A 25,361-nucleotide genomic window follows, 5' to 3' on the forward strand; every position below is an offset into this window, starting at 1 on the left:
GGAAGAAATGCCAAAAATGTTACAACAAAAATATTCTTGGCTAGCAAGCTGTTGTTCTGTTGGACCAAGGGCCCTGGAGGAAGTTCCTGATCCTTGTAAAGGAAATGTGAATAGAGCTTTTCACTTTCCTGAAAATAGAGTAACTCCTAAAGCCAGGAAGCACTTTTACTAGGCCATCTGTCTCCCCAGGTAACAAATTAACAAAAATCAGCATCCTTCATTACTGATTCCTTGTCGGTTGTTATTGACCATGGAGAAGCAGGTAAATGTAGCTACAAGCCAGGTGAGCACTGACACAAATAGATTTGAGAATTGCTGTATCAGAAAACCATACATGTTGTTTTGTTAAGAGATTTTAGGTGAGGGAGTGGAATAAAAGGAATAGGCCTGAGGTGAATCAGATTAGGAAGTACAAGTCTGAAAGGTGAATTGTCCTGCTAAGCTCTGTGTCAGCCTTCCTCGGTTGCCACAACTCGGCTTGTGTTCTGAGATGGATGTCACAAGGCTGTTGCTCCTACCTGTGTCTTTCCTCCAGTGCTCTCCTGGACGGCCGTGCGGGACAGAGCAGTGGTGGCCACAAAACAAGAGAAGAATCCTGAGAAGATGTTGCTGATCCCAAAGGCAATGAATTCCTAAGGGAGAGACTGGATGACAACGATCCTACAAATTGAATCTTTGCAAGACCTTCGCTGAGTATTTGAGGAAGTACATTAAGAACGAAAACTCCCATGCCCACCCTGCCTGGTGGTCCAGTTTAATTTTTACTGTGATAGGTACTTGGGGTCCTTGTACGACATCAGGAGTTTGGACTCCATACAATCCGAGAGTGGTCTCAGTGCTCTCGATAATTTTTAAAGTTGACAAGAAATAGCACCTGATCATTTGCTAAGCTTTTTCACTGCCTAGTGAATGGAATGTCTGCAGCTCTCACATAAAGTGTTTTCCTGTGGTTGGATATTCGCTATGAAGCGTATTACAACTAGCAGTGCTGTTATTCTGCTTGATTACTAACCATTTAACTGCTGTCATTGCTATACTGTATCTCCAGAAACGTATAGATACAGAACTTGCAAATTTGCAAGCAGTGTGAAATCAGCTTACCTGGCAATGTCTCACATACCTACAAAAACTGCCTGTATATATTAACTGCACAGTGAACCACCTCAATTTAAAGTGGTCACAACTATTATTAATGTTTGTTGCACTGTTTTGTCACATTATAACTGCCATTAAAAATAATTGCCAAGAGGTACTGGGTTACATGAAGAATTCTCTTTCTGACCTAATATGTTCACTTTGAACGTCATTTGTGACCTGACTGAATCAGCTCTTTTAAAATTAGTGTTATTTCAACTTATTTCTTAAAAAAGCAAAGTGATGCAGTGTGTCTATTCCAAAATAATTTCTAATTAGCAAACATGAGAGGAAAACCAACCCAATAAGGTCTGATGAAAAAATCCAACCCCTTCTTTAGCTGACAGCAAAATCTTTTCCATTTATGTTTTTTTCCTGTTTCCAGCCCTATAAAACCAGTTCAGTAAAAGGGCACCCATACCTGGTTCCCATCGATGGTGTAATCATACTTGGTGGCATATACTTTTCCTACTGACACTGCGATAGCATAAGCCACCACGGCGATGGAAAATGATGCAGCCAGCATCTCTGAGAACAGGCTCACAGATGGAAGTGCAGGAGGCAAAAACCTAGTGAGTTTTTAAATGAAAAATTCTGTGAAGATTTGACCACCATTCTTTTTCCTCATCTCATCAAATGCTATATCCACTCAGTCACATATTAGACATGAAAGTACTTGATCCAAAAGAACAAAAAGCACTTGAAATACATACATGGTAGCAGCAGCTTTTATAATGTTTAATCAGAAGTTGGTGTTATCTCACTGGCTGATTTCTTTGTCCTCTATTTTCGAGCCTACCCATGCTGCCTCTTCTATATCTCTCACATGAATAAATCTGCTGTTACTGATTCTTTAATATCATACAGCCCCATCCATGCCATTTCACATGTTAGTGTTTCTCCTTCCACAATTCCATCTTAAAGGTCTTTGAATTTAAAAGAGATTTTAGCCATAACATGAGATTTACTGTGTATGAAGAGGTATCAGGTCTGTTAAAGAGACAAAGAATGTATGATGCTAAAAGAGCTCAGTGGAAAATCTTTTTTTGAGAGCTATGACATTTAAAATCTTCTTAAGGCAAAAAAGATTAAATTAATGTAATTATCACAATGCTGCACAGTGACTAAAATATCTCAATGATTGTGGAGTCCAATGACTATTGTTTGACAAAACCAGAGCTACCCTACAAACCGTATAAAAAAATTAAGCTGCAGGTTACATCATGAGGTTGTCTCAAATATGAAAATTTGGGAGATGGACCTATGTCTTGCTGACTCTCCATACGGTGGAATTCCAGAGGCCCCCAGCCATGAAATGTCTCCTCGACTTACCTCACTTATGCCTAAAGTTTCTTTAATAAGGAAACTACATTTTCCCCTATAATTAGAGAAGAGTGGTAAAAATAAAATAGGAATAAAGTTCTTAGAGAAAACCGTAGAGAAAGTTAAACCTAGCAAGCATCCTAGGTATTGTTAAATCCACCTCTCTTGTTTTGTTGATAAAGGAACTTAGACTTGGAAATGTGAAGTGATTTGCTTGAGGTCAGTTAGTGGGTCCAGGTCTAAATGTTAGATATTAGATCATTTCCTACCTAATAAGATCCGTCTGGTTCTCTGCCCTTGCAGCCTTACTCTCCCTACCAGTGAGGTCAATTTTCAGACTCCTTTTCTCCTTATATCCCATCCTACCCTACAAGGAGACTCTGGAATGAACCCCATCTATAGACAGACAGGATGTTGGAAACCCTGATCCAACAGTTGGGTGACTCAGCATCACATCACCTGCTAGTTGGGATGTGACTTGGGACCACACTTCTCAAAACAGGCTCGTGACTTGCTCCTGAGACCCAGTCAACCCTACTTCAGGTCACTTGGACTTGTCAGGGTAACTTTCCAGTTTCACATACAGTTTAGTTTTGATAGCAGCCTAATGCACACTGCCTGCCTGGCTGCCTAGTTCTCCAAATATAACCTGATCCTTGATTATCCAGGGTTGCAAAGTGTAAAGTGCAAAGACTTAAGTCAAAGGACCAGAATCACTCTCAAATGACTTTGGGCATGTTATTTAAACCCACCACGTCCCGGTTTCCTCAGCTGCCAAATGGGGACTGTATACTCTTCTCATAAGATTCAATGAGGAATCACCTGTATAAGTAATTAGTGTCTACACATATAGTAGGTCCTCGGTATATATTGGGAGAACCTAAGTCTGTCATACTCCTGCCACTCATGTCTGCTGTCTTGCTGAACCTTAAGTGTGCCAATTATTTGCCCCAAACCAATTGAAGTCCCAAACCAATTTGCCCCAAACCAGTTGAAGTCCCATCTGGATATCTTATAATGACTTGTAAGTAAGCCTTTTTTCCTTGCCCTTGCCCTCCTTCTGTGGACATAACTCCCCAAATTTTTTGCTCAGTGGGCCTGTTTGGCCCCAGCCAAGCATGTCAGGCCTGATCATGAGACAACACTACCAAGAGCCCAAGGGGAGTGAGCATGTGAACACACACTTATCTGAAAATATGAAGACTGGGAGAAGTGAACCCTGAAGGGCCCAAAATTCCACAAACAACAGGCCAGTGTCATAAACAGAATACCAAACAGAATACCAGAATACTTCAGACTGGGTCTGAACACTTGGCAAATGCACCACCACTCCAGCTAGAGGAGAAGAGTAGCCCTCAGAAAGCAGCCAGGAAAAAACCCCTGTGGTTTTGTTGGCTTTGCCCCTGTGCTACGCTTTCAAGTACAACTGCAAAGCACATACTTTAAAAACAACAGTAGGCTTGAGTTCCCCAAATCAACTAATGGAACCCAGATTGATGGGACAGGGCACGTTCTGTGGGCCACCTATAACTTGGTACATGCTAGGAAACCTGACAAAAGGGGTCTGTAACAGTAGCCTGTAATCCCAGCACTTCGGGAGGCTGAGGCAGGTGGATCACCTGAGGTCAGGAGTTTGAGACCAGCCTGGCCAACATGGTGAAACCCCATCTCTACTAAAAATTAGCTAGGCATGGTAGTGTGCACCTGTAGTCCCAGCTACTCAGGAGGCTGAGGCAGGAGAATCGCTTGAACCTGGGAGGCAGAGGTTGCAGTGAGCTGAGACCATGCCACTGCATACCATGCTGGGTGACAGAGTGAGACTCTGTTTCAGGAAAGGAAAAGAAAGCAAGAAAGGAAGAATGGAGAGAGAAAGAAAGAGGAAGGAAAGAAGGAAGGAAGGAAGGAAGGAAGGAAGGAAGGAAGGAAGGAAGGAAGGAAGGAAGGAAGGGAAGGGAAGGGAAGGGAAGGGAAGGGAAGGGAAAGGAAGCGAAGGGAAGGGAGGGAAGGAAGGGAATGCAAGAAAGAAAGAGTAATAAATACGACAACAAGAGGACCTCTGGAACTGACAAGGACAGGAGGCAAGATAGTGAATAGGGATTAAAATTTAGAGGACAGAGTCATCAAACTTGTTATGGATTTACACACACACACACACACACACACACACACACCCCACAGAGATCATGCCACTGCATTCCAGGCTGGGTGACAGAGTGAGACTCTGTTAAAGAAAAGAAAAAAGAGAGTAACAAACATGGCAACAAGGAGACCTCTGGAACTGGCAAGGACAGGAGGCCAGAGAGTGAATAGGGATTAAAATTTAGAGGACAGACTCTTGTTATGGGTTTACACATACACACACATGCGCGCATGCACACACACAACACTATAACAGAAGAGGTAAAAGAGAAGCCTAGGGCAGGACGAGTGAGGAACTAGACAGATTACGAGTTGCAGATAAGGACTAGTTGCATGAGAAGACAGGCACATGACTGGCTCTCATAGTGTCTGCTGGTTAAGAAAGCACCCAGGATGAGAGAATGAGTGAATCCTACTGGCATGCTTAGATGCTGACTGGACAAGGAAAAGTTGTGTGTTTCTACCAGGAAAGGGAGTGGAGGGAAGGGCATGGAGCCACTGTTTCTGGCTGTCCAATGGGGCTTTGTTATTGGGGACAGAGTGATCCTAACATATGGTCCCGACCCTCAGTAGGATAAAGGGAGCTACCAGCAGCAGCCTTAATGGAGGATTGAAGCAGGGAGGAGATCAAAAGGGGGCATATCACAATCTCTCTGTCCCTCTTCCTTTCACTGTGCTCACCTCAGGGCCACTTTAATACTCTGCTTGCTCTTTTCCAATCTCTCCACCCGACCCTTTCTTTTTCAGGTTTGTTAATATTGTCAGAATTGCTTCTGTGCTACCAAGTGAGATCGGATAACCAAGGCCTTTGTTGTGGCTTGTTTATAATGACATAGGCTTGGGTATTTTATTCCTTCAACGAGTGTTTTCTGAGAGCTTACTGTGAGATGAGCTCTGTGCTCTGGGACAGAGCTGAATAACACAAATGGGGTCACTGCCCTCGTGGAGGAGCTTAAAGTCCCTGGGGCCAGGCAGGTTAGATTAGCTGACCAAACTGACCAGGTGGTCTGTCAAAGGATTCAGCTTCATTAAACTCAAGGGTGAGAGGCTAGAAATCTGTTCTCAGGAGGAGCGCACAGGAAGGCTCTGCAGAGGACCTGGAGGGATAATTTAGGGCAGAAGAAATGAGTTCCCCAAACCAACTAATGGAACACGGATGGATGGGACAGGGCCTGCTCTGTGGACCACCTATAACTTGATACATCCTAGGAAGCCTGACAAAAGAGATCTGTAAAGTATCTTTTTCTGTAATTGTTTCTAACTAATGAAATCATCTAACTGTTAGATTAGATTTGTTGATCCTCTCTTAAAGAGTTTCTCCAGTTTCCTTGAGGGCAAGAATCACTTGAGGCACTTTTGAAAAAGATTAATTCCTGAGCCCGTCCTCTGGAAAGCCTGATTCAATAGGTTTGGGGTGGGAACCAGGAATCTGTGTGAAAAAGGATCCCATGTGATTCTTACAAAAAGGTAAGTTTGAGAAACACTATGATGGATAGCATGTAAATTAAGTCCCATGTAGCCAGCTGTGCTTTTTCAAATAGTTTGGAACAGATATTAGAAGAAATTATAAGATTCATCAAACGGGAATACAGCAGTTCCCTGTAGAATAAGCTCTGGGAATAAGCTTGCCTGAGGAAGTTTCTATTAAGAGCATGGAAAACAAACGCTGGTACCAAGCAGTGGCTCCATGCCCTTTCCTTCCCTCCACTCCCTTTCCTGGTAGAAACACTGGTACCAAACTCTTCTAGTCTTAGGGAAAACTAGTACTTCTTGATTAACAGCAAGTCTAGTCTTAAATGTTATGAGTGAATGTTACAAATATAATAAACATCTAGGCTTCCTTTGTAACCCCATATAAGAAAATTATGGTATAGGGTATCTTGTCTACTCTTCGTTTCATGAGAGATCTCACTGGTGTTTTACAACAAGTTGAGGCTTCAGCTGTTTTCATTATCCTTGTCTTACATAGGAGAATCTCCTCAAGTCACAAAACTGGAAGGTGACAAAGATGAATGAAGGACCTAGGTCTTTTACTCTTCTAATTCACCAAACTACCAAACGTTTCTAAAACTTCCCTTGAAGATAATGCATTTACTTATAGGTAGGAGGGATATAATTATTATCTAAAATTGATTAAACTAAATGGTAGAGAGTTTAGGCCAGATGTCCCTGATTCCTTAAGCAGATTGTTCACAGTGCAATAGATGTTACTAAGAAATGATTCTATTTATATTGTATTATAATGTTATGTATAAGTTTAAATCAGGAGTCTGGTGTTAACTGTACATGTTTGCCATGTTTTAAGAAAATGAAGAAAAAAGAGCATATAGGGGCTGCTTTTAAACAAATGGCTTGATGTTTATCTACACATATACTGTTTGTCTTATGGTTGTTTCTTCAAGATCACACACAAATAGGACTACTGAAGGAGCATCAGTGAAATGAAGCTTGTAATAAAAGGTTTCATTTAAATAAAAAGGACTGACTTACTGACTTAATGTATTAGTACTGTCTAAGAGGAACACCACACTCACCCCCTTGGGATGGATTTAACAATGCCAGCATTGTAATTTTTTTCCAGGTTGGCTCCATATGAAATGGCAGTAGCAATTATCGTCTAAAATAAAACAAAAGATGTTAAAAACTGAATTGGTTTTAATAATTCCTTGCTTGTCAACCAAATAATGCTGAACTTTCTGACTACGTATTCTACTTACCACAATTACTTCTATAGGAATAGGGACTGGGATTTTGTGTCTAAACCGATCGTTTAATTCTTTAACTGCCATACAGACGACAATGGTGAGTAATCCAGCAATGAAATCAGCAAGATTGGTATCACCGATATTTTGAAAAATTTCAACCAGCGTCTATAAAAAGAAAATAATTTTATATACTTCCTGCTGCTACACACACACACACACACACACACACACAACCAATTTTCATATGAATCTTCCCACACGAAAAACCATGATATCAGAGTCAAACAACACTCAAAAGTTTCAGTAAAATGATAAAAATGTGTTGGTTGATACGGAGACCGTTACATACATATAATTGCTGCAATTATATATATATATATATATATATACACCAAGTTTTTATTTTTTATTTTTATTTTTATTTTTTTACCCATCAATTCGTCATTTATATCAGGTATAACTCCTAATGCAATCCCTCCCCCCTCCCCCCTCCCCATGATAGGCCCCGGTGTGTGATGTTCCCCTTCCTGAGTCCAAGTGTTCTCATTGTTCAGTTCCCACCTATGAGTGAGAACATGCGTACACCAAGTTTTTAATGATCGTTTACTTGGGAAGGAAAAATTGGATGATTTCTACATTCTTATTTTTGCTTCTGTGTATTTTTATGATAATAATAAAGATGTCTTACAATAAAAAAAACATTATAAACATATTACCTTTTACTTGCAGAAAAGCTTTACAAGTTTGTATCTTAAAATGGGCTTCTAGGTGCTATCAAGTAGCCTGATTTTTACTATGGTGATATAGCATTGAAACTAAAGGCTGATAAACCTGAAACTCCCAGTTGATCCGTTGGTTGGTTTGTGTGTGTGTGCGCATATGTGTGTGTTTTCTTTCTTTCTATCTTCCTTTTTTTGGTCACAATTAGCCAGTATTTTAGGTAAAGTTCTTTCCTAAACCTGAATGATACAGATAATAACCAAATAACAAAAAATCCTAAAATACTTCATATGTGGATACAGGTAGACTGATTCATTCTTTATGGCGAAGAAAAGCTATTGAATTGACATACAGGCCAAGCATAAATTTTTGGAAATAAATTTGGTACTTAATTTTATGTATCAAACTTGAACTAAGATAACACTACATTTTTTTTTTTTTTGAGCTCTGTTGCCCAGGCTGGAATACAGTGGCCTCGAACTCCTGAGCTCAAGCAACCTTCCACGTCACCCTCCAGAGTAGCTGAGGCTACAGGCAGGCATCTATATTTATTTTATATTGTAGAGACTACAATAAATAGGCTATTTTATTTTCTGTAGAGATCTGGGTGGGGGGCGGGGGTGAGTGGGCGGTGTCTCACTTTGTTGCCCAGACTGGTCTCGAACTCCTGGCCTCAAGAAATCCTCCTGCCCAACCTCTCAAAGTGTTGGGGTTACAGGCTTGAGCTACCACAGCTGGCCAAAAAAAAAATCTTTAAGTAGACAGATGAATCAATTCAAGAAAAACTAGTTTTGTTTTGTAAATAGGAGACTTCTGGGAATCAAGGGTGTTTTCAAGGAAATTAGCAAGGAAGAAACCCAGGGAAGAACACTAATATCTTTGTTATATTAACCTCAGTCCTATAGAAGGCATTATTAAAGAGGATATCTTTGAGACAGTTCTTTGAGACAGTCTCCCAATGAAGAAAACTTTTCTTTAAATGAGCTTCTTTATAGACATATTTTATAGGAAGATAAAAGAATGGAGCATCTTATAGTTTATCACATGTATTTTACTTATTTTCACAGATAAACTACTTTTAAAATAATTATAATGATAATTTGATGACAATTATGTATGAACTGAATGAACTTCAAGTACTTAGTGAACCTTAAGTAATCTAGGAGTCACTTTGCCAGCAACCTCAACTCTCTGGAACACAATCAAGAAGAGTAAGGGAATGGGGGAGAAGTTATTATGCAAGCAGAATACCTCCCACCAAGCCCTTGGACTAGAGTCTGGGCATTTAACTTGTAGGAAGACTCTTGAACTTTCACTCCAAGGGTACTTTTGCTCTCACTTAAAACCCAGTACTAACAAATTCACTTTGTCTGCTTTTCAGAGTCACTGAAAATTGCTAAAGGCAGATACACTGACAGAAACAAGATGATGCAGGGAACAGCAGAGTGAAAAAGAAAATGGGATAACTACCACCAGCAGACACAATAACAAGAACTTAGGGCATTTAACACAGGAGCAAACAGCCCTACCTACCCCAGAGGCCTGAAGGTTATCATTGCGGTTTGGTCCTTTACATAATCAGTTTTCTGATGGATGACCCTGATTAATTCATGAGCTAGACATCACATTTTGATGAATTGTCTATTCATTAAAAGTGTACTTTTCAACTGAAGATGCAAAAATTTAAACTTGAAAAACAAAATTTTTGGAATCACTATCCCAATCACACAAACATTTTTACCTTACAAAAATAATCACTAGAGGATTCCAGTTTAATCCATGAGAATCACTTAGACCTTTGAATAAAAAGTATGTCCGGTGGATTAAAAGTATAACATGAGGTTCAAAAACCAAAATCAGTTTATATTACACAATTGCATCATGCAAGGCATCTGAGTATATAAATAAGTTGCCTACATATTAAGTAATCATTCAGAATCTTTTAAGACGAGCTCTATGATAGAAAGTTTAATCTGTGTAGAAATAAAACTCACCATGTAAACTGAAATAGTTAGCTTATACTTAACAACATAGAAATTAGACTCTACAAAAACACTGAACAGTACTTCTAATTTAGTTTACTGTTAAAATACCATAAAATATGTTAATAGTATGGATCCCCATATGATTCTGTATTTTAGCTTAGTATTCCAAATAATTCAAATTATGATAATGAACTTTTTGGTAATAGATAATATTTTACTGTATTTGGACAATTTTAGGACAATTTCATTTAGCTAATTCTTTGTTCTTGCCCAGAATTATCTGAGTTTATGAAGCCATAAGAAAAAAATTATGCCCAATAATGTGTATGAGAAAATTGATCTGTTAACTATTGGAGCTGAATTTATTTTGTTTATTTTATCTCCAAGAATATCACAAACCCTTCACAACCACCTTTTGCTGCCAGGCATTTCCTTCCATATCTTTTGTGTATACATGTATAGATCAATCCTTAAAGTGTTACTTTAATATAATGGTATAAATTTTACATACTGAAATAGGTACAAAGCAACAAATCTAATCAAGCTTAGTGGTGGCTTTCAAAGCTCTCACCCTTGTCTACTGAGACAAACCATTCAAATTGAATGGTGGGAAATCAACCCCTAAGTGGACTGGGATTTACTTAGATAACTGAGTAGCTACATGGTAGTATCAAGGATATTAACTAATTCTAAATTGCTGCCAATACCCTGTCATTCTCCCTTCTGCCTCCTACATCCAGTATCTCTGGCATTTGTAAATTAACTTATTTCTTTTTCTCCTCATATTTCCTCCTCTATTTCTTTTCATTTGTTATTTCTAGTTGTCAGTACCTCTTTGGGGGAGGGGGCAGGACAAACCAAAGTGCAACCTTAGAACAAAGATTAGCTAACATTTCAGGTAAAGTATTTTACAACAATCTTACAGTCTTTCCTGGGAGAGTCCTCTACTACTCTGCATTTATTGAAGGATTCTTTCATGTATAATTGCAATGGTAATATCATAAGCAAAATTCTCTGTTCAGGGACTAAGCGGCTCATTCAGCCCTATGCAATCATTTTCAGACGTGCTGAATTTTTTTTTTTTTTTCAGAAGAGCAAACTTATATTCACCACCACATAGGGATGATTGAAATACCTTCTCCAACTTGGCTGGCCTGTGCGGAGTTTCTTGCAAAATTCTATGCTGTATGCTAAACTGAGACTTCAATAAAAATATTCAACAGGAAATAAGTTACATAATGACTGCACTTGGTTTAAAAACTATTTTTGATCTTGGTCTAGTGTTTCATGGTCACTTTTGTCCCTGTCAAAGTGAAATCATTTGCAGAAAGTTTCTTCTTAAACATAATCCTACGAGAGCAGAAGAACTATTTCTCCTGTTCTGCATGGGTCCTGCAATGGCCATGGACCCAGGTCAACGATTAGTTTGGACCTCCTGTGATCTGTGTAGATGAAGGCCTAGCAATGTTTGCCTAATGAGGTGAGTATACTCAGTAAGAGATGTCTTGGTAGGTTAAGGAGTCACTGGGTTTGTATAGGGAGTGAACAGTGCCTGGCACATAGTAAGTATTCAATATATGTGTATTGAATAGATAAACTGAATGAATGAGAATGAAGGAATAAATGAATGAACATTTGATGAAGAAAATGTAAAAGTAAGTAAAAAGCAAGATGTGCCAGGGGCTGCAAAAGTTACAGAGCCTGTCCAAATAAGGCAGTCAGAGGTCTCAAAAAGAACTAAGGATTGGCCAGGTATAGTGGCTCACACCTATAATCCCAACACATTAGGAGGCTGCAGTAAGAGGATTGCTTGAGGCCAGGGGTTCAAGACCAGCCTGGGCGACATTGCAAAACTCCTGTCTCTACCACAATAAAATCTTAAAATTTTTAATTTTAATTTTAAAATACGAGCTGTACATGGTGGCTCACTCCTGTAATCTCGGAACTTTGGGAGGCCAAGATAAGAGGATCACTTGAGCTCAGGAGTTCGAGATTAAACTGGGCAACATAGCGAGATATTACCTCTACTAATATTCAACAAAGAAAAAGAAAATTAGCCAGGTGTGGTGGTGCATGCCTGTAGTTTCAGCTACTCAGGAGGCTGAGGGGAAGAATTGCTTGACACAGGGAGATGGAGGTTGCAGTGAGCTATGACTGTGCTACTGTACTCCAGCCGGGGCAATGGGGCAAGACCCTGTCTCAAAAAAAAAAAAAAAATTTAATAGAAAACTGAGGATTTGACAGGAAAAATGTATCAAGAATGACCCATATAATGCTGAATCAAAAACTTTTGCTAATGTCTTCTAATAGGCTGGGTCCCGAGGAAATGAACGGTGAGTTTCATGAGGTCTATTCATCTGTGATAATAATAATAATAAACTCAATTCTTACTATGTACCAGATATTGTGCTAAGTGCCTTGCACATATTTTCTTTCTCAATCCTCACAACTCTAAGAGGTAGTTACTATTATGACTCCCATTTAACAATTGAGGACACTGAGGCTTAGGGAAGTTGAGTATAAACATCACAGGTAGTGGGTGGAGAACCAAGATGCCAACTCAAGTCTGTTGAAATTCAAAGTCCGTGATCTTTTTTGTTTGTTTTTGGTTTTTTGTTTGTTGTTGTTGTTATTGTTGTTTGAGATGAGGTCTCACTCCTATCACCCAGGCTGGAAGGCAGTGGCATGATCTCGGCTCACTGCAGCCTCAACTTCCTGAGCTCAGGTGATCCTCTCACCTCAGCCTCCCAAGTAGCTGGGACTACAGGTACGTGCCATCATGCATATCTAATTTTTTTGTGTTTTTAGTAGGGACAAAGTTTTGTCATGCTGCCCAAGCTGATCTTGAACTCATGGGCTCAAGTGATCCACATATGTCAGTCTCCCAAACTGCTGGAATCACAGGTATGAGTCACCACATCTGGCCTTATGATCTTCATCACTATGTGATTCTGCCTCCTCTGTCTATTCTCATTGCTTGGAGTGGTACCCGGCCTGTAGTAAGCACTTGGTAATATTTGTTGAATGGATGGAGTGTAATAGTATGGGATTATGGCACTGTTATGAAATTGAGCAATTCCTGACAACCCCACCAATTCTTAGATATGTGTACATGGCCTTACATTGTTTTAGAAGCCAATAGGTGGGACTTTAAAGACTCAAACTCCATTCTTAATGTTGACACATTGTTTTTGTATGATATCATTCCCCCAAGCTAGGATGACATCATGTTACTATTATCACCATTTTTCAAGCATCAATAACATGCTTTATATAGGATACATTTTTAGATCCAAAACCTTTTTCAAATCTAATTAGTGTGATCTACATCCTGCTTTTGCATTTCTTTTGCATGGTGAATCATCTCTGAATCTAATGTTCCTTTTCATCTATAATTGTTGAGACGTTTACATTATGCATTTTATGGACTCTCATGGTTAGAAAAAGCTTTTAGAGATACATCTCCAATCATTTCATTTCACCAATAAAAAAGATGCCTTGAAATAATCATTTCAAATAACTCCTTTATTTAGAGTACTTGTTATGTACCAGCCCCTGGGCCAAGTGCTTATCTATTCTTATTTAACAATCCAATGAGGTATATACTATTACTAACCCAATTTTGCAGAGAAGGAAACTGAGGCATGGTGATTTGCTCGCATGGCTAGTAGACAGTAGAGCCAGAATTTGAATCGAGGTCCATCCAGTTCTAAACCTGAGCTTTCAATGAGCACCCTAACCCTACATGATGTGTCCAGGGTCACTTACCTGTTAGAGACAAAGCTGAGGCTAGAAATCAAGTCTGTTACATTCCAGAGCAGCCTTTAATTCCTTAGACCACTTTGTTTTCATTAATGTTTTTAAGTACAATAGTATTTCTAGAAAAGCAACCAAGTGTTTTCAATGGCTCCCAAAGTATTCATAGAGAAATGTGGGGTCTCCAGATTCAAGTTTTGTTTTGTTTTGGTTTTGGTTTTGTTTGAAACAGGTTCTTGTTCTGTTACCCAGGGTGGAGTGCAGTGGGGTGATCACAAATCACTGCAGCCTCAAGCTCCGGGGCTCAGGAGATCTTCCCACCTCAACCTCCCAAGTAGCTGAGACTAAAAGTGTACACCACTACACCCGGCAAATTTTTGGATTTTGGGATTTTTTTTTTTTTTTCTTTAGAGATGACATCTCACTGTATTGCCCAGGCTGGTCTCAAACTCCTGGACTCAAGCGATCTGCCCACCTCAGCCTTCCAAAGTGCTGGGATTACAGGTGCAAGCTACCACGCCCAGCCCAGACTCAAAGAGAGAATGAATACAGTTGTTTCTGGAATGAACAGTGACCCATGCCTGGAGCAAGAAGCAACACTTACATAGATAATGGAGAGAACTCCATTATAGTTTTTGGTTGAAACATTGAGGACAATCTTTAGCTGTGAGACCAGCACTTGGAAGGCAGCAGCTGTTGTGAAGCCACCAACCAAAGGATCTGCCAAGTACCTCACTATGAATCCAATCTGCAAGCCTCCAAATATCAACTAGGATAAGAAAAAGGAAAGAAAAATTAAACGTTTGCCTGAGATAGAAACCAACTCTCTGGAAATATTAAATCAAGCTTAATACCAATGAAAACACTAGTAGCCTACCTATAGCACAAAAATACTTGTAGGAAAAAAAATATGAATTTCTTAATGCCTTATCACTCCCCTCCCTCCACCACTCTAAAATTTGAAAACGATGCATAATAAAAACCTTGAAGTATTTCTATACATGTACTCAGAAAAGCAAAAACCCATAGCTTATTTCTATGGCTTTCAGTCCTGTGTCTCTGCTCACCAGAACACTTTTTTCTCATTTATGGATTCTCATATACTTCCTTTCTCTCATCCTCAATTGAATCACACATGTTCTTCTGTGCTTTTTTCTGTCTCTGACTTTGATGATAAGTGAGTCTTAATAAGTGGGGTCTTGCTGTCTATTTTAGCATCTGACCTAAAACAATGTAATTTATAAAATAATTTTGGGTTCCAGAAAATTACTTTGTTTTGTTTTTAGAAGAATCTTTAAGTCTATATGCTTTAAAGTTAACTTCAAATAAAAATTACACCTATCTATATTTTACTTGTAAGTTCATTACCTGTATGATTCCAACCAGCAGAGTCAGGGCACTGGCAATCAGGACTCTAGCTGTATCTCTAGTTGCAATGTCTATCATGGTAGTATTTAATACAGTTCCATTGCTGCTGGATATGAGAAAGTGTTCGTCGGGGGCCACGCTCAGAACTACAGATCCAACCATTAAACTCACCACTGGAAAAGGTCCTGGGGAAAGAAAAGTCTCTAACAATTAATCAGTCATTAATCACAAATGTTCAATGTGTCTGCATAGGATTTAAAAGATGTATAAAAGATTTAGCTGTGACTAGGAAAATATTGTTTGTTCATGAAAGAAGCTAAGCCGGACCCAGTGACTCACATCTGTAATCCTAGCACTTTGGGAGACTGAGGTGGGAAGATTGCTTGAGCCCGGGAGTTCCAGACCAGCCTAAGCAACATAGTAAAACCCTATCTCTCCCAAAATAAGACAAAAATTAGCTGGTGGTGCGTGTCTATGGTCTCAGCTACTTGGGAGGCTGAGGTGTGGGGATTGCTTGAGTTGGGGAGGTGGAGGCTGCAGTGAGCTGAGATCACACCACCACACTCCAGCCTAGGTGACAGAGCCAGATCCTGTCTCAACAACAACAAAAAGAAACTAAAAAAGCAGATATCTTGAGGCATTCATGACCCAGAAACAGGCGAGAGAGACCTGTAGGTAGATTATTATGATACAACATTCAGGATGCTTTGTGAGTATATCAAAAGGTTGTCTAACCTGTCTATGTGTGATCCTCAGGTGTATGGGTGGTGGGGACGGGGATGAGAGTTGTCAGGAAAGGCTTTCTGGCAAAGGTGGCACATACATTGAGTGTTTACTTGTTCCACTCAATTTTTGTTTCATATAATCTCATTAATTTCCTAAGTGTCCAATATCCTAATCTCTGTGGATCTGAGTATCTTGATCAATATCAAAGGGTCCAAATTAGGATTAAAAAAAATAGCAAAGGAGTATGAAGTTTCTTTCTCTTTTAGTAAGACAAAACATTTTTTAATATCAAATGTCAATCTGTAAGATTTTATATTTTAAAAAAATATTATTTTTTTCCAGCAACTGCTCCGTTTACTACTGTTATTTTTATCTATGATGATGATGATGATTCTACCCTTTCATCATGGAAGCCTTTATGGTTTTGAGGTCCCGAAACCCAGCCCCAATCACCTGGAATATCTCAATGTATAGAATACCAAAGAGAAAAATCAGCTTCCATGTTCCTCATCCAAGCATTCAACACTAATTGATTCTCCAAGGTGAGGAAGTTCTTTCAATCAGTAACCTCTTTCTGATCTCATTCTAAGGAAATACAACTAAGGACAAAAACATGGGTTGGGGATAAAGTAGATGGTTGCATTTATTTCAAGAGGATCATTGAGGTAGACATGTCTAGCCAGCAGATGGATGTAGGAGCAAAATTTTCTCTAGCATAAATGTCAAAGTCACAAAATAGCATTAAAACACTCATTTACTAGGACATTCTAACAAACGAGAATTCAAATTTTAGGAAGAGCAGGAAAACTTATTATAAGCCATACCAAGAAAGAAAGCCAAGCTTAGCTTCTAAACTGTTTTGGTAAGATTTTGCCAGTCTTCTAATATTAGTGATTTAAAATAAGTATGCTCTTCAATTAAATCATGAATATGTATTTGATGAACATACTTAATAATTTCTTTTTTTTTTTTTTTTGAGATGGAGTCTCGCTCTGTCGCCCAATCTGGAGTGCAGTGCCCGGATCTCAGTTCACTGCAAGCTCCACCTTTCTTTTTGGGTTCATGCCATTCTCCTGCCTCAGCCTCCCGAGTAGCTGGGACTATAGGCGCCCGCCACCTCGCCCGGCTAGTTTTTTGTATTTTTTAGTAGAGACGGGGTTTCACCGGGTTAGCCAGGATGGTCTCGATCTCCTGACCTTGTGATCCGCCCGTCTCGGCCTCCCAAAGTGCTGGGATTACAGGCTTGAGCGACCGTGCCCGGCCCATACTTAGTAATTTCTAAGTTAATCCAGTAAAATGGTAGGTTCAAAGACCTTGTGTCATTTTTACCCTGTCATTTTGACTCCAAAAATGGAGTCAAATTTATCACGTTTTTAAAAACCAAAACATGCTAAAATGTTAAGGTAGGCTGTCATTTTCAGTTTTTCAATTTTTCTTCTTCATTAAAAAAAGTTACCTAACATCATTGAATAGAAAAAGTAAGCAAAACACTAAAATCCCATTTCCCTGAGAACATTAACAAAGATATATTAGGTTGGTGCAAATGTAATTGCGGTTTTCACAATTAAAAATATAACGGTGAAAACCACAATTACTCTTGCTCCAACATAATAGAGGTATAATGCACTTAATATAGCCAAAACACTTCAAGCATGAGCAAATATAATTGTAAAATATGCTTATAATTACCAACTGAGATATGTCTTGATGTTCCAAAGATAAAGTATGTCAGGATAGGGAAAAAAGCAGAGTAGAGACCATATCCAACAGGAACTGCAGCTAGTAGGGCATATGCCATCCCTGCAAGCACATCCAAAGTGATTACATTCACAAACCAAAGTTAAGGTATGCAGAAAGTCTTCAACTTACAATGGTTCCACTTATGACTTTGACTTTATGATGGTGCAAAAGCAATATGCATTCAGTAGAAACCATACTTTAAGTAACCATACAACTATTCTGTTTTTCACTTTCAGTATGTTATTCAGTAAATTACATGAGATATTCAGTATTTTATTATAAAATAGGCTTGTGTTAGATTATTTTGCCCAACTGTAGGTTATTATAAGTGTTCTGAGCACATTTCAGGTAAGATAGCCTAAGAGATGATGTTCCATAGGTTAGGTGTATTAAGTGCATTTTTGACTTAAAATATGTTCAACTTGCAATGGGTTTATTAGGACGTAACTCATGATAAGTAGAGGAGCATCTGTCTTTCTACTGCACAAAGAAGGGCCTTTACACAGATACTCTCAATTTACAGTTTCAACAGATCAGCCTGTCCTGAGTTGGTCTCCTTATTTTGCATACAGACTTGCTATGCTAGGATGCAGAACAGGATCCAAATCACCTGGAACAATGATTGCATCTACAAACATCACCTGCTCAGATGAATTGACTCAATTGATCAGTAATTCAGTTGTCCACTAATCAGATCAGTGGGAAAAAACAATCAAGTCAACTGTTGATTAAAAACTTGGTCAGGCCTGGTGTTCCACACCTATAATCCCAGTGCTTTGGGAAGCCATAGGCAGGAGCATCAGATGAGCCCAGGAGTTTGAGACCAGCCCGGAAAACATAGCAAGACTCCATCTCTACAATAAAATGAATGAGCCTGACATACTGGTTCACGCCTGTAGACCTAGTTATTAAGGAGGCTGAGGTGGGAGGATTGCTTGAGCCCAGGAGTTTGAGGTTACAGTGAGCTATGATCGTGCCACTGCACTCCAGCCTGGAAAACAGAGCAAGACCTTGTGTCTAAAAAAGGAAAAAAATATTGGTCGATTCAGTACAAAGGCTCAGACCAGTTTTGCACAGAGGCAGTTGTGTCTGAGCTCAGTGTTTCTCTGTGTTCTGAGGGACACAGTCATTGTTACCCTGCCCTTTCTCCTTTCTTGGTGGGGGAAGAAAAGTTAGATCTAAAGAAAAAAAATGATAATTATACACAGCAGCAGACAAGACAACGCTACCCTAATGAAGTTGACCAATGCCTCCAGTAGGCAATGCCAGCAGCCCCCAGACCCATGAATTTCTGGCGATAGAGAAATCAACATTCTAGTTTACATGAGGGTTAGAAGAGGATAATGACATTCTTTTCCTTGGTTAAATACTTAGATAGTCAGCATATCTTACTCCATTTTACCTCCTCACCCTTCACTCACTCACAATGAGAGAAAATCAAGCCTTTTGACCCTTGAGTCATTAATAAGGAACTATGTTTATAGTAGTTTATTAAAAATGGCAACAGCCTGAATATGCTGGCCCCCATGCACTCAATATCACTTATCAGATGAATGTCCCCAAGCGGGGAAGTGGTTAACTAAGTTATGCTTCATACTCCGTAATTCTATGAAATGAAATTGATGTGATGCTCAGAAGTACATTCACTAACATGGAGAGATATGAAGTAAAGAGGAAAAAAGTGAGTAAAATCAAGATTCAAAACTGATAGGTATGTACGCTCCCACTTTTGTAAAAAATACACTCCCACTCCAGCCTGTGGGAGTGTATGCATTAAAAAATCTGGAGGGGCCGGGCGCGGTGGGTCACACCTGTAATCCCAGCACTTTGGGAGGCCGAGGTGAGTGCACCACGAGGTCAGGAGCTCAAGACCACCCTGGCCAAGATGGTGAAACCCTGTCTCTATTAAAAATACAAAAATTAGCCAGGTATAGTGACGGGCACCTGTAATCCCAGCTACTCGGGAGGCTGAGGCAGAGAATTCCTTGAATCCAGGAAGCGGAGGTTGCAGTAAGCCGAGATCGCGCCACTGCACTCCAGCCTGGGCAACAGAGCAAGACTCCATCTCAAAAAAAAGAAAAAAAAATCTGGAGTTATTTTGAATGTAATACGAAGTAATTCAGATATACAAGAAACACAATACCCAATGAATAATACAATAAACTTTCATGTATCCATCATCTACCTTAAGAAATAAATTACTGCCAATGCAGTGGAAACTCTCAGTATATTCTTCCTCAATCACATCCTCTTTCCTCCCTCCACTCTCAGAAGGCAACAATTATCCTGAATTTGGTGCTTATTATTTCCAGACATTTCATTATACTTTTATATAGATATGTATTTATGTGTCTAGGAAGATATTTACTAAAATTTTGATGGGATATCTGTATGGTAGGATCAGAGGAGACTTCTAGTTTGTGGTGGAGGTGTTTTTTCATGTTCCTTATGTGTATTTTCTAGTTTTCTACAATGAGCATTCATTCATTCAACAACATGCACCTACCATGTGTCAGGCACTGTTAAAACAGAGTCTCTGCCCTTGTGGAGTTTGTATTCTAGAAAAATATATCTATTAGTGCAATTGTTTTAATATATAAATCACAAACAGGAATTGCAATAGTCAGTAGTCCCAAGAGCATGGAATAGAATAGGAAGGTGACTCCACAGAAGGAAGACAAGAAAAGAAGGAGCAGGGGATGAAAGCACAACTTCTCTATTTCATATGGACAGTTTTCAAGTCCTTCTCACACTTCCATTTCCCTAAACTGGGCTCTGCCATTCTTAATATGCCTGGAAAAGGGGAACTTTTCAGTTTTCATATAAAGTGTCCCATTTAGGGACCACTACTACTCAAATATATTGTAATCATCTTAATTATAAAGAAACTTGGTAGAACAGTTTTTAAATTATATAATTTGTAAAGAAATCTGGAGCCAGGTGTGGTGGCTCATGCCTGTAATCCTAGCATTTTGGGAGGCTGAGGTGGGTAGATCACTGAAGCCAGGAGTTCAAGACCAGCCTGGCCAACATGGTGAAACCTCATCTCTACTAAAAATACAAAAAGTAGCTGGGGGTGGGGTGGTACACGCCTATAATTTCCGCTACTCGGGAGGCTCAGGCTCAAGAATATCTTGAATCCAGGAGGCAGTGGTTGCAGTGAGCCAAGATTATACCACTACACTCCAGCCTGTGTGACAGAAGACTCTGTCTGAAAAAAATAATAATAATAATTAAAAGAAGTCTGAGCCATTGATTTAAATGATAGAATCTCTCTGTTGGTAGTCATGATGTATAGGATGGTGACATACACTGATAAAGCAGGTGCTAATAAACAGTTGAAATTTATATTAAATTTAAATTTCATCTAAAGGTAAAGCCTTCCACCATGTGAGGATGCAGCAAAGAGACAGGCTGTCACCAGAAACTGAATCTGCAGGCACATTTATGTTGCAGAAATAAATTTCTGTTGCTTACACAAACAAATAAATAAAAGTCAAAAGGAGAAAGCAGACATCAGACTCCTTAAAGCTGTGAATAAAGATAGCCCTACAAGGGTTGCATCAATCTTTTGCTGTCTGATGGGAAATTTTTTAATAACTAAAATCAGAAAGATCCCATCATCCTTAGCAACCTCCTGGCTTCCCAGTAACCTGAGCTGGTCTTCTCAGAGTTGTTCTACTACTCAGCTGCTCAGCCAGTGGTTACGTTATGGACACTGTCATCACTCGAAAGCACAACACCACCTCCAAAATCTGAATTTTGAGCCTCTCTCAACCTATAGCCACCAAGCCTTCCAGCTCACCTACCGCAGAATCCTTATTGCAACATTTATTTGTGTTCATGAGGCTTCTAATCAATTAACCGATCCACTTTCTCCCTATCCTCCACACCTTCCTGTCTTCACTTCCACCCTTGCCCACATAGATGCCATGGAATTTTGCAAATATTCTTAACTCCCTTTTTTCACTCTCTCCTTCCTTCCTTTTCTTGTCTGGCAAAACCCCAATTTGGCTGACCTCAAACATCCACCTTTTCCATGACAGCCTTCAAGCAGCTAGGTAAACTGAACTGAAGGCATCTACATCTGGGCTAACGAATTTCATGTAAAATGTGTGACCACAAGTGCCAGATGGGCACTCAACACTGCCTGGGGGACCCAATTACATTTCCTCAGGGGGTGTGCCTTTCCTTTCTTTGAGACAACTGTTCAAACCTCCCCTACTTACCTCAATCTGCCCAAACCCTTCTCCACCAGACTCAAAGTTAAGAGACATATTCTGCTTTTAATCGAAAACACAGAATCCATGAGATGCTCCCAAGTTGCTTTTCATCAAAATTTCAAACCTGTCTTCATCTGCACCATTTGCGCTATCTTCCTTTGAAAAGGGAAGAAATGTCTCCTGCCTTTAAGGAGTAATTCTCCTAATTCTGTTCTCAAACCCCTCCATGCTTGCCCCTTTTTGCTACTTTGCTTCTAGTTATTTCTCCTGTACTTCTTGCACCACAGATCTCTTTCTACTAGGTCGTTCCTATCGGTTCACAAATATCTTTTAGTATCTCCCATACTGAGAAAAACAAATTCTCCCTTCACTCTATCTTTATCTCTATCTCCCTCTGATTCATGGCAAAACTTCTTAAAAGCAGTCTGTAATCCTTCATCATACCCTACCCCTCAGGCATATTCAACACTCTCGTCCCCTCTATGCTTTTTTGTTTGTTTGTTTTAACCTTCTCTTTTGGCTTCTGATTCCACATTCCTTTGGTTGTTCTTTGTCTTCAACTTCCTGTGCCCAGCTTTCTCAGGTTCTTGGCTGCCCCTCTCCTTGCCTTCCTAACCTCTAAGTACTCTGGCTCTCTTTTCTTCTACACCTGCCCTTTCTTCCTAGGTAATCACAGGCATTCCCACTCTTGTAAATATCACCTCTTTAATGATGCTTTCCTGATTTTTATGTCTGGCCTAGACATCCCCTCTGACCTTCACACTTGCAGTAGCTCCCACTTCTCTATGTGGCATCTCCACTTGGAGGTCTCACCCCTACATCTCAAACTTAGCATATCCAAAAGGAAACTTGATTTCCTATCCCAAACATGCTCCTCAGCCTGTCTTTGCCATTTGGATAAATGATGTAATGATCTACCCGCTTGCTAAAGCCAACAACCTTGGAGGCATCTGTGATTTTCATCCACACTCATGAGTATGCATCAGTGATTCTTACTGCACAATATATTCCAGATCTTGCAGCTCTCTTCATAGCCTGCCTCATCCGGTTCAAGCTGACACACCTATTTTTCCTTTAATTCACAGCAATATCCCCACAGGGCCAGGAATAAATGAGGCAAATGAGGTGCCTAGGGCACAATATTTAAAGAGGCACTCACCCACACTACAATTCTTCCTTTTCCTCCCTGGAAAATACTAAGTTTTCTGGCCTCAGGGCCTTTGCACCTTTACCTGGTACACTCTTTTTTTCTGCTTATCACATGGCTGTCTCCTTCTCATTCTCCTGTCTTTGACTAAATTTCACCTCCTCAGTAAGGTCTTCCTGGACCATTGTATCTAAAATAGACCTCCCTTCCTGGCTAGGTGCAGGGGTTCACACCTGTAATCCCAGCACTTTGGGAGGCTGAGGCAGGCAGATCACTTGAGCCTAGGAGTTCCAGACCAGCCTGGGCAACATGGTGAAACCCTGTCTCTACAAAAAATACAAAAATTAGCTAAGCATGGTGGCACATGCCTGTAGTTCCAGCTACTGGGGAGGCTGAGATGGGAGGATCACCTGGGCCTAGGAGGCCAAGGCTGCTGTGATCTCACCACTGCACTCCAGCCCGGGCAACAAGACCCTGTCTCAAAAAAACATAAAAATAAAGATCCACCTTTCAAATTAATCCCTATTACAGTATATTTAATCCACCACAATAGATACTGCAATCTATAATTATTTTCATATTTATCTACTTATTTAATTCCCATCCCTACCCCTCAAAATAATTTTACAAAGCTCCATGAGGTCAGCACCTGTGCCTGTTAATGAACCACTGAATCCACATGACTGGATACCTGGCCTACAGAATTCATTTATAAATATTTATTAAATGAATGAATGATAAATGAATGTATAAGTAAGCCAGATTAACCTCCCAGAAATTCACCTTATGCAGATAACTTTATAGAGATAATGTTTCTAGAAAAACATGTTACCCATAAACTAAGGAACTACACAATAGACACCGGATTAAAATCCCAGCTGTACCACTGATCAGCTTCATGACCCTGGGCAAGATTTAATAGATCTCTCACCTACTGAAAATGAAATAATAATAGACCTACCTAGCAGGATTGTTACGAGGATTAAATGAGATAACTGGCAATATTCTTACTTAGCATAGTGTCTCATGCTTATAAACAAAATGAATTCTTATAAGATACTTGCCTATGAAAACTGGGGAGACATGGAGCATGAAGCATCATTTTTCATATGTAAAGAGGATTCATCATCAGGAATGCAATTCAATCTTTTTCACTAAATATACCATCTCTTATGTGCCTGTCTCTGTGCTAGGCACCTGCTGAACAAACATGAATTAAGCATGGTTCCTGTCCTCCAGGAGTCACAGGGTGTCGCCATGTCACAGCCCTTAGAGCACAGTGTAGAATACTTGGCGTTGTCTAACTTATGAACCACACAGCCCATCCTAGTCTCTCTCCCATCCACTTTTGTGAATAAGAACATGCTTGATCGGGCTGAGGCTCCACCCTGGGTTCATAGGTCTCCTCCTTCTCTGAGGGCATCTGCCTGGCCTGATCTGAGCAATCTTGAAAGCTCCATAGCCAAATTTTAGCTCACGATATTGCTCAACATTCATTACTAGCTTCTGAAATAGTCTATTTTCAAGCCATCCCCACCCCACCCTACTTCCCATCACTTGGCAAACTCAGACTTAGCCATCAGGGAAACTCAGTTTTGACATTCAACTTCCAGGAAGCCATTCAAGATGCCCTAAGACCGCTTTGAGTGACCCTCATTTGCACTCCATTAGCAAGTAATTTGCACTCCCCTGCCAGAGCCCTTATCACATTGAATTATCTCTTTCTCCATTGGACTATGAGTTCCTTGGAAGCAGAAGATGCATCTTATTCATGTCAGCATATCTAACGCCTGGAACGTATTAGGTGTTTCACAAATTATAATAAATAACAACATTTCTGTTTTCATGATTCAGGGTCCTTGGGAAATTGGTCAGGGTGTTGGGTGTGGGACAGAAACGAAACGGTGGGGATGGGGGACAGATGAGAATGCCATACTGCTAGGCACTGATTATACAACAGATTTCTAAGATGCTTATGGGAATATTATGGTATGAACTCAGTTTATAAAACAATAAATAACCACCTATGTTGGCACATTTTCCCACAGACTAAAATAAGAGGATGATTTTTTTTAAAAAAAAAAGGATGAGGGGCAGACAAAACATTCATGTGGAGTCCAGGCTAGGAAGCTTCCTTTATTTTTCCTTAAGCCAGTTTCAAACTGCACCTCAAGATCCATGTTTGGGAGGCTGGACATGGTAGCTCATGCCTGTAATCTCAGTACTTTGGGATACCAAGGCGGGTGGATCACTTGAGGTTAGGAGTTCCAGACCACCCTGGCCAACATGGTGAAACGCCGTCTCTACTAAAAACACAAAAATTAGCTGGACATGGTGGCATATGTCTGTAGTCCCAGCTACTCAGAAGGCTGAGGCATGAGAATCACTTGAACCC

At 39.9% G+C, this 25,361-nt stretch overlaps 1 protein-coding gene across 2 annotated transcripts in view; it reads right to left on the minus strand.

Moving 5' to 3' along the window:
* The window catches only part of SLC26A4 (solute carrier family 26 (anion exchanger), member 4), a 53,845-nt gene that overhangs the window by 25,098 nt on the left and 3,386 nt on the right, over positions 1-25,361 (minus strand). For both annotated transcript variants that reach the window (XM_011948201.1, XM_011948202.1), the window contains exons 4-10: positions 17,546-17,656; positions 15,131-15,315; positions 14,367-14,531; positions 7,314-7,466; positions 7,131-7,213; positions 1,556-1,703; positions 519-632 (exon numbers count right to left, since the gene is read on the minus strand). In XM_011948201.1, coding sequence (XP_011803591.1) covers positions 519-632; positions 1,556-1,703; positions 7,131-7,213; positions 7,314-7,466; positions 14,367-14,531; positions 15,131-15,315; positions 17,546-17,656 — 959 coding nt within the window. The remainder of the gene's footprint in view (positions 1-518; positions 633-1,555; positions 1,704-7,130; positions 7,214-7,313; positions 7,467-14,366; positions 14,532-15,130; positions 15,316-17,545; positions 17,657-25,361) is intronic.

Source organism: Colobus angolensis, unplaced genomic scaffold, assembly GCF_000951035.1.
Source record: "Colobus angolensis palliatus isolate OR3802 unplaced genomic scaffold, Cang.pa_1.0 Scaffold275, whole genome shotgun sequence".
NCBI classification, from domain to species: domain Eukaryota; kingdom Metazoa; phylum Chordata; class Mammalia; order Primates; family Cercopithecidae; genus Colobus; species Colobus angolensis.